Source organism: Astatotilapia calliptera, chromosome 1 (genome assembly GCF_964374335.1).
Source record: "Astatotilapia calliptera chromosome 1, fAstCal68.1, whole genome shotgun sequence".
Lineage (NCBI taxonomy): Eukaryota > Metazoa > Chordata > Actinopteri > Cichliformes > Cichlidae > Astatotilapia > Astatotilapia calliptera.
Genome location: NC_137422.1, coordinates 13,335,122 through 13,344,557, shown reverse-complemented (window position 1 = coordinate 13,344,557; position 9,436 = coordinate 13,335,122). Strand labels below are relative to the sequence as shown.

The window sequence follows — 9,436 nt, the reverse complement described above, 5'->3', positions numbered from 1 at the left end:
CACAAAGTTTGTAGCTAGTCAAAGGCAGCTGAACTCATTTAGTGCTGAGAGAAATCTTTATTACCAACAGGCAACAGCATACATTAAAATACTGTGTACAGGTTTTCATACACATTTGGAGGTTTTGTTTCACAACTTAAGCAACTTTGTGTTGCACATGAAAGGATTTGCCAATTAGGAACACGGAAAACAAAAACAAGTGCCAGTGATTTCCTTTTATCAGCACAAAACAACACACTCTGAACACTGTCTTAAGAGTGCTGGAGGTCTTCTTGATATTGACGCATTCTCAAAGCCTGTGCTGTGCCTCTTGACTCAGAGGATAAACTTGAAGGAGCACAGTAGCTTAACTTTATGGATGTATTCAAACATGCCATTTCTCCTTGTCTCTTGATTTTACAGGCCATCATGTGAGCTTGCTAACAATGGCTTGGTTCAAGGAGTTCAGCTGATTTGTCCATTTGTCTAAAGCTGTGTAACGAGCCCCTCCTCTTTTCTGGTAGTCCAGTTCTAGTAGTTGGTTCACCTGGTCAATTCGTCCATGGATTGTGCTGTGAAGGAAAAGGAAAGAAAAGTATCAGTGTGTTTACAAGACTTCCACTTGATTTTATATAGGAGTTCAGTGGATTTTTAAAAAGTGCAGCACTAAAATGCAATTTTTATTTTTAAAAATACCATTACCATGTGATACAATAAAAACACATAAGAAAATACAGAACACAAGACCAATCAGCGAGTGTAACTCCCCAACGAAGAGCAACGGCTATACTAAATTTTTTGCTTTTAATACAATATGATGACATCACCCTGTTATGGCATCACTGTGACATTTTGTAGCGCATGAGAAAAAAAATAAAACAGTTTTTTGTACAGCCCTCTCCATGCCTTGTCATGACTACCCTATATGGTTTCTTGAATTTTTTTTTCTTTCCAAAGTCAACAATGACCTTGGGGCGCTAACAAGGTCCGTCAAGGTTCAAATACTTAAGCCAACATAGGTACTAATATCCTCCAAGACCCAGAATATTGTTGTTAATTGTGAGTAATATAACGTTTTTACTGATTTTCACATTGAACTTGATTTCCACCTAAATTAAATCAGCTCATTATTGGAATCTAACATCACCCAAAATCTGATATCTTGCAAACTGTGGACACTAGATTACTAACAAATAGACAAACAGAGGAACAAGCAGAAGGAAGCGATTACATACGCCCTCCTTTCAGAGGCAGAATAACTGAGAAGACAAAGAAGCAAAACATAAAGATTTTAGTTTTTGAAACCATATTTAGGAAAAGAAAATAATAACTGTGGTTTTTCTTTTCCTGATACTTTCAATCTTGTAGCAAAACCTTGCAGATGACAACAAGAAAATGACTAAAAGTAAAAACACGCTGTGTGTTGTTTTCACATCTTGGCATGTCATTTACACAAGCATTTACGTAAGGTCACTGTTACAGTAAGACTGTAAATTAAACTGAAGATCTAACTGAAACTGTCTATTCATACCCGCCTTACTCCCTTATTGGCCAAAGGATGCAAAATATGAGGAAGTACATCTATCTACAGGAAGGATCTTTTTTCTGCTCAATTTCTCAGCACACATGTGAGAAGCTTACTTATCCAAGATGCACTGCACCAGCAAACTCTCCACGTCGCACACATCAATGTTCAGCTCCTGAAACACAAAGGAAGAAGTGAAGACCGATCCACTCAGATGCACGCCAACAAGTATACCTAAACATTCTGAATTATTAATAATTCCCCTACTTATGTGAAGATTATCAGTTTATCAGACACTTTAGCTCTCTTTTCTGTTTTAAACCAAACGTTGCTAATCAAGGTTGAAATAAACAGGGGAAATAAACCTACAATGTACATTTCAGTTCTTTTTTTTGTTTGAATTCACATTTTTACATATTATACCACAGAACCATACTATTTTAGTACTTCTTTCTGGAGATCCATTAATGTGATTATATACCTGTTGACTTCCATATGCTGATTTCATCAGGATAAAGTTATGTTGATGCCAAAACAGTATTTTATTTACTTCTGTTATACTTGATTCCATTAATCTTTAAAGACTGAAAGTACAGTGACAGACTGGGAAGGGAAACCAAATTTTCCTTTCAGTCAGAAATGTATGCCTCTCACCAAATCAGCTCCTTTCATCTGTGCCGGAATGACAGCTGCACATTCCAAGGCAATGATGTTAAACTAAAAGTAATGGAGCTTTTTTTACACCTGAGTCACATTTACACCTTTCTTCCCATAGTGTATACACTGTGTTCAGTTTTGAAAGCGAAGACTGCTAGACTGATAATAAAGAATGTGACGTATAACCAGAATCAACAACATTTCAACATGAGATTCTGTCTGAACACCATCTTTGTTCTGTACTCCACATTCAGCCTTTTGGTCTTGAATATGAGTGAATGCTTTTCAGTAGAACCCATTTAAGGTCTAAAAAAAATTCAAATGAGCATAAATGGTTATCTAAAGAGGAAAGACTACAGACAGAGTCAATGTATGGGACAACTTTATTGCCCTTGGTCTTACCTTTGATATGAAAGGGATGTGTATTCTTGTGTACGGTTTGATGAGTTTAATAAGTACTTGAGTTCTAATATTGCGCAGGAGTTCTGCAACAGAACATCACATAATCAGATACACTTTTCAAACTCATTCACTGAGCACGTGGACTGAAGTCACGTTCACCACTCACCCTCTATGTGCTCTCTGATGAAAGGGTCGTCCATTATGTTACTGTGATTTGTTTTCAGGATTTTCTCAAATTCAGTGATGTCATTGTTCTGGTAGGCGCTGAAAGGGAAAACAGTCACTGTTGTTTTACTGTATTTATGGTGTCCCCGTGACCCACACACAAACTCTCATCCTGAAAGCTGTCAAACACATTGCGAAAATGTTACATTTTTATGTAAACACCATTCTTATTGCAGTTTTGAGCGTGCATTCCGAGCTTCTTGTTTATGTAATAAGTCTTAAATTTAATCGTAGAACACAAGATTGTGCCTGTTGTTTATGCAAACATGCAGACTAAAGAGTGTAAAAGAGGAAGCAGAAGACCAGTAAAAGTTTCAGGAAGACAAAAAAAATATGGGCTGATCATTTATAAAAATCCTCTTACTGCTTTGCGAGCTGCTATGAATAAGCCTACTACCACTAATTTTGTTAATATATCACTGTTCAGGCTATTAAAAACGATTACAACTAGCATGCAATTGCACAACTTAAATTATTAACCCACACACCCTAAGTAAACCTGAATAGAACGTGGGATTTCCGAGAAATGATTTTTATACATGATGTGCCTGGGACTGATGGCAATCTCTGCCAGTTAAAAGTCTCTTTTTGTGTTAAAGCTTGTTCTCTCCTTACAGACACGGTTTAGTGACGGAGCTGGAGACAGTGTGCAAGCAACAACCACACAGTGATCATAGAGATCATTATGTAATAAAAACAATCTGGCCCTTAGCAGATAAATACAACTACTAAGGATCAGGTAGGTAAATATCACCTCAGATGAACTACAAAACAATACGTTCTACATTGTCATTATTTATTTAACAAAAACTAAATCAAAATGCAGAAGCAATCTCTGAGAAAAACTAAATACATCCTTACTATTTCCATAGAAATCCAGAAGGTAAGTAGGAGCACGTGCTGTGAATCAAATATGCTTGATTAACTGATTATTAGCAAGTGTGACCACTTCTATGAAAGCAGATGTTTTGGCAGTTTGGAGCATTTGGGTGTGTGTTAACACAATGCCAAGGATGAAAGGCATCATCAATGATCTTTTGTGTTGCTGCTCATCATATTGGGAAGGTTTCTAAGGTTTCCAAACAATATGAAGTCTACCATACCACTGTTTTCACAAGTGGAAAAAATTCAAGACAAGTGTTTTCAAGAGTGAACATCCCAACAGGGTCAGACTGTGGAATGCTCAGAGGTTTTGCAAAAAACATCCACGAGCTAGATCTCAGACTCTACAGGCCTCAGTTAACACGTTAAATGTCAAGGTTCATGACAGTATAATGAGGAAAAGACTGAACAAGTATGGCTTGTTTGGAAGATCTGCGAGGATAAAACATCATCTCTTTATAAAGAACATGACAGCATAGCTTAGGTTTGCAAAAGTGAATCTGAGCAAACCACAAGACTTATGGAACAATATCCTTTGGCTAGAGGAGGCTAAGGTGGAGACCATAGCAGAAAGCAAAACCTTTTAAGAAAACCAAACACAGCATATCAGGAAAAACACCTCATATCAACTGTCAAGTTCTGCATTTTGCCCTATTTTTTGTTAAATAAACGACGACACAGTATAATATGTCATACTTTGTAGTTCATCTGATGTTCTATTTAACTCATTTTAAGACCCGTTCAGGACTAGATTATTCTTATTACTTGTATGTAATAACTTATAGCCCTTGTTAACTAGTACTGACTTAGGGTTTTCCATTAGGTGGTAGTACCTGTACCAGGTACTTTTTTTTTTAAAAACCTATTCAGCCAGGGTTCCAACTGATCTGAGGCAATCCAAAGATGCGACATCAACAGACTAGCCACCGATTGCCTAGTCAGTGATATCGCTTAATCAGGCGCGACAGCATCTCGTTTATGAAAATCAAACCAGACATTTTTGAAACCCCACAACACGAGAAAAGGCTAAAAAATAAAACAACACCATGGTCCCCGTGTCTGACAAAAAGCAATACACCAACCAGAATATATACCATCACTGTTGCTGTGGTATTCCTGTTGCATACAAATGTCATCGAGGGACTTTCAGCTAAAGGAAAATGACCAAAACAGAGTAGAGTCTAGTTGCATTGAGTCGATCTGAGTAAGTACTAGCGGAAAAGGTGTTTTTTGGATTAAACAACACCTGCACTATTTTTTATGTTTAACAATTTGTGCGCTTAACTAACTTTGTGATGCATGCTGTACTATTAGTGAATAGAATATGAATGCATGCTTACCTTACTAAGTTTGTCATCGCTAGGATCTCTGGGTCATTTTTGTATGGTTTGGCCTTGGGGGGGAAAAAAAAGGACTTATTTGCAGCTTAAGCATAAAACATTATTCATTCATTAACAATGCATACGAATGTTACACGCACAAATCTGTGACTGATCAGTATTTAAAAATTTAGCCTTGCCTCAGATCATGCATACAAACAAATGAACCCGATAACAATATTAGCAGTTCGCACGTTTCATGAATGCTTCAGTAATTCTGCATGTGCACTTTTTTTCGTGTAAAAACAGTTCAACTTACAAATTAATGAATAAAATCCACTGGATGCCTTTTCAAAATAACAACAACAACAACAACAACAAACCCTGCAAAAACATATGGCAACCAGCTAATCTGTGTGTTGTTTATATTACTAGATACACTCTATCACCATTTACGGAAAGCAACCTTACAAAAAATTATAAAACAACTAATTCCCACCTCTTGAGAGTCAAAGGGGTTAATTCCAGACTTCATAAGCATGTTTGCTAAGACCAGATACTTCAGGCATGTCGTCCTTCGTGGGCTTCCAGACTCGTCGTAGTTTTTAAAGGCCTCAAAGAAGTCTGTGTGAGCTTTCTCAAATTCACCCTCCCTCAGATGCATCTTCCCACCACACTCTGGCCAGGACCACAACAAAAACAAAAAAGCAAAAACCACAAGTTATGCAGCAAAAAGCTTGACAATATATAGTGTAGCAGTTGCACATTAAACTATGCAACTGCTCTGTGAGCTACGCCTTCATACCTCTAATAACTCCCATTATGAGTGGATGAGGAATGGCAGATTTAATATGAAGGGACTGCTCATACAAGGCTTTCAATTTCTTGTTGTTTTTCTGTGCTGTGTACATTTGGATCTCTAGAGCATAGATCTCCAACAGCTGCGTGCCTTTCTTTAGGTCATCCTCGCCATCATCTGTCTGTAGTTCATAAAAAAAAAAAAAAAAGAGAGAAGCAACCATTTATTAAATAATTACTATTGTGAAATATACATACGCTTCTAACATACCAGCAGCTTCATGATAACAAAAGTAGTGAATAAAGACTTATTTGAACTCTTAATTAAGAAATGGATATTATCTCAGCCTGAAGTAACCGGGCAACCACGTTGCATTTAATTAGATCTACAAGACAATGCTGTGATAAAACCAAAGACACATATTCCATATTCTGCAAAATAAAGATTAACAGAACAAATTACCTGACAGGACTGGTGTAGTTGTCTAAGGATCTTTTGCAGTTTCCCATATTCTTCTCTTTCCAAGTACAGTTTCCCCAACTGAATTAAAAAATAAAGTCTGAACATTTATTTTACTAGAGAATTATTTAAGACTACCTGGAATCAATGGGAAATCGTTGTATACCTTTGTATTAGTTTTGAACCACAGTCTGTCATTTTTTGCATCCTTCAAAGCCTCCAGTGTGGTTTCATAGAATTCCTGGAGCAAGTCCATCTAGTGACAAGAGAAGTAGATTTTAGAAAACACTGAACACGGTAAACGCTTCAAGTCCCCAAAACATATGCATGTCAAACAGTCTATCCACACCTGTTTGGAGGTAGAGATGTAGTCCAGAATGGAGTTGATGGACTTCTCTGAGTAGTTTCTGGTAACAGCACTTCTTATGTACGTGAGAAGCTGCTTGTACCTGTTCATCATCTCTGGAAAGTTTGTCTACAGAGTTGAGAAACACATTAAACCACCTCTCAATAATTTGTGGGGTAAGTGTAAAAGAAAATGGTGAAAGGTTTTACAAAGTATACCAGCTTAAAATTGATTTTGATCATCTGTTTAAGTGCTTTGAACCCCCATTCTCCTTTCTCTCCTTCTAGTTCCAGCACCTGAACACACCAAAGTCAACATACGTTAGTAAATTCCATTTTTAAGTAACTTAAATAGAGAGCTACAGAGAAGAAATTATTGTTCTGGCGTATGACTCCACCTTCTGGAAACTGCTAAGCGCTGCTTTGGGATCATCTTCCTTCAAGGCTTTGGAGTTATAGTACTGGTTCTCCAAGTCCACATTTGGCTCTGAATTGCTGTCCTCTGAGTATTCCTAAGTTTAAGTATACAAGAATGTAAAAACTTAGATCGCAAAAGTCACTTCAAACGTATAAAACACATGTTCACCACAAACTCTCAGCAAGTTAACGCAAAAACTAAGCATGCCAGACCGCCTGTGAAAATATTCTATTAATATTAACCATGAGCTAATGTTAGCTATTGTCATGCTTGCTAGCTAGCCAGTTGACTTGATTTTCCTGACTGCAGTTCAAATCCAAATGACAGCTGGATACGCTTTAAACTACGTGTTTAAAGTATATTAATATCAGTTAGCAGCATATCAGCCAAAACCAACTATGGATAGCCAGCTAGGAAGCTAACTTTATTCATTCGCTGTCAACTTGGTGCTAGCCAGCAGGCTAACTAAAGCGCTAACATTAGCTAGCATGTACTGTCGGGACTTGTGTCAGCGCTCAGCGGACAAACGTTAACAATATTCAAGCAAGCAGAATAATTTTATTTATAAATACCAGGTCGTAATCTTCTTCATCATCGCACATAAAATCATCTTCCATGTCAGACATCTTGCTGGTGTTCCTTGTTGTTATTCACAGACAGACTACTGTAGCCCGGCCTGTGCTGTGTTTTGCAGCAGTGAGGTGATGGGTCGGGGCGGTAAGACGCAGGGTACACTTCCGTCTATAGATGGCGCTGTTGGATCACGACTGATACGTGAGGTTTCACGTGGACGTCATAACGTGACATGACAGTAAGATAATTTTTATAACAATGCTTTTGACTTGTTGACTAGATTTACTGTTAGTGGAAGAAGAGTACATTTACTCAAGTACTATGGTTAAACTGAAGTGTTTTGATTTCAAAGGCAAACCTTGTCACTAAGAATATGAAATTTATTATTTTAGATTTAAAAAAATCTAATTGGCCTTTAAGCGCACTAACATTGTACTAATACTAATGTAGTATTTGAAAAAATGTACTTTTTTCAAATAAGTACAATGTATAATGTACTTTTTTCAGCTAGTTAACATCCACTTAAATTCTATCTGTGTTTGTTAGATTTCAGTTAGCTCTGTGAATCAAGTTCACGGCAACAGGATTTCGTGACTCCTCAACACTCTTGGCTGCCACACAAAGAGCCCGTTGGCAGCATGTCTTCCCGCTTTAGCCTCTCTGTCTCACTTAGGGGGTCATTCCACATTGAACCATGTGAAAGATTTTATTTCTGAACTGATTTAGTTCAAGTTGCAAACATTTACGCAATCATCTTCCTGTGTCATCAAGTTATGTGTCATAAGTTTATTTAAAAAAAAAAAAATCCTGATGAGTGTGGGTGAAAAACTAAAGTCGATCATCCTGCGCAGTCAGGTTGGCCATAATATTTACAATGTCCAGACATGAATCACTAACATCAATACCAGAGGAAAGAAAGTTAAAGTCACAGACTGACTAAGTTTTAAAGTATCAAAAAGGTTCATATTTATACTCCATATGCAAATGTATGTGTATTAATGTGCCATAGGGCGACCGTGGCTCAGGGGGTTGGGAAGCGTATCTGTAACCGGAAGGTCGCCGGTTCGATCCGCGGGCTCTCTGTCCTGGTCGTTGTGTCCTTGGGCAAGACACTTTACCCTACCGCCTACTGGTGTTGGCCAGAGGGGCCGATGGCGCGATATGGCAGCCTCGCTTCTGTCAGTCTGCCCCAGGGCAGCTGTGGCTACAACCGTAGCTTGCCTCCACCAGTGTGTGAATGTGAGAGTGAATGAATAGTGGTATTGTAAAACGCTTTGGGTGCCTTGAAAAGCGCTATATAAATCCAATCCATTATTATTATAGTTGGGTACTATCCCCAGTCATTTATCATGGAAGGCAGTCATTGCATTTTCTATATAATGTAATTCTGCAAATTTTTAAATAGAAAGAAAAATGTTCTAATTGGTATGGACATGTATGCATTTGATGCAATACAGTTTGGGTGCACCTCTTTATTGCATGCATGAAATGCGTCATTCCAGCATCAGTGGTGTGTGTGTCTTTTGTCTGTCATCATTTCATTAATTGCACTAGGTTAGCATCAACACAAAAGCTTCACAAATAAGCAGTGTTTCTCTGCACAAATCAACAATTCCAGAAAAGTTGTGGGTCTGAGATAAAAGACACATGGGTGCTAACATGCCCTGTTTTGTAATCACGTCACCCACACGCCTTCTCAAATTAGATGGCATCTTCACATACCTAAAGTGCAATGTTATGGCCACAGGCTAAGTAATGTTGTAACACAGTGACGGTCTCTAAAAACTGCATGACCCAGCTGTGGTGAGGACATGTTATAGTATTTGAAGGGCAAAGCTCATTCTACTACACTT

At 37.9% G+C, this 9,436-nt stretch overlaps 1 protein-coding gene across 1 annotated transcript; it reads right to left on the bottom strand.

Annotated features, from left to right (window-relative positions):
- Positions 1–37: 37 nt before the first annotated feature.
- cops2 (COP9 signalosome subunit 2) lies at positions 38–7,741 on the bottom strand. The gene is made up of 13 exons (XM_026163550.2): positions 7,583–7,741; positions 6,991–7,104; positions 6,812–6,889; positions 6,597–6,722; positions 6,414–6,503; positions 6,251–6,328; positions 5,795–5,969; positions 5,489–5,667; positions 5,011–5,063; positions 2,730–2,827; positions 2,564–2,646; positions 1,621–1,679; positions 38–551 (listed from the first exon to the last, which is right to left on the bottom strand). Exons 1-13 carry the CDS (start codon positions 7,634–7,636, stop codon positions 407–409), a joined length of 1,332 nt encoding a protein of 443 aa, XP_026019335.1. The 5' UTR covers positions 7,637–7,741; the 3' UTR covers positions 38–406.
- Positions 7,742–9,436: the final 1,695 nt, after the last annotated feature.

Bases quoted from the DNA above. Each gene is read 5' to 3' on its own strand.
- cops2 (XM_026163550.2), bottom strand. From the start codon at position 7,636: ATGTCTGACATGGAAGATGATTTTATGTGCGATGATGAAGAAGATTAC. The intron at 7,105-7,582 runs GTATTTATAAAT...ACTTAAACTTAG, and splicing joins ATGAAGAAGATTACGACCTG to GAATACTCAGAGGACAGCAA. The intron at 2,647-2,729 runs GTGAGTGGTGAA...GTTCTGTTGCAG, and splicing joins CATCAGAGAGCACATAGAGG to AACTCCTGCGCAATATTAGA.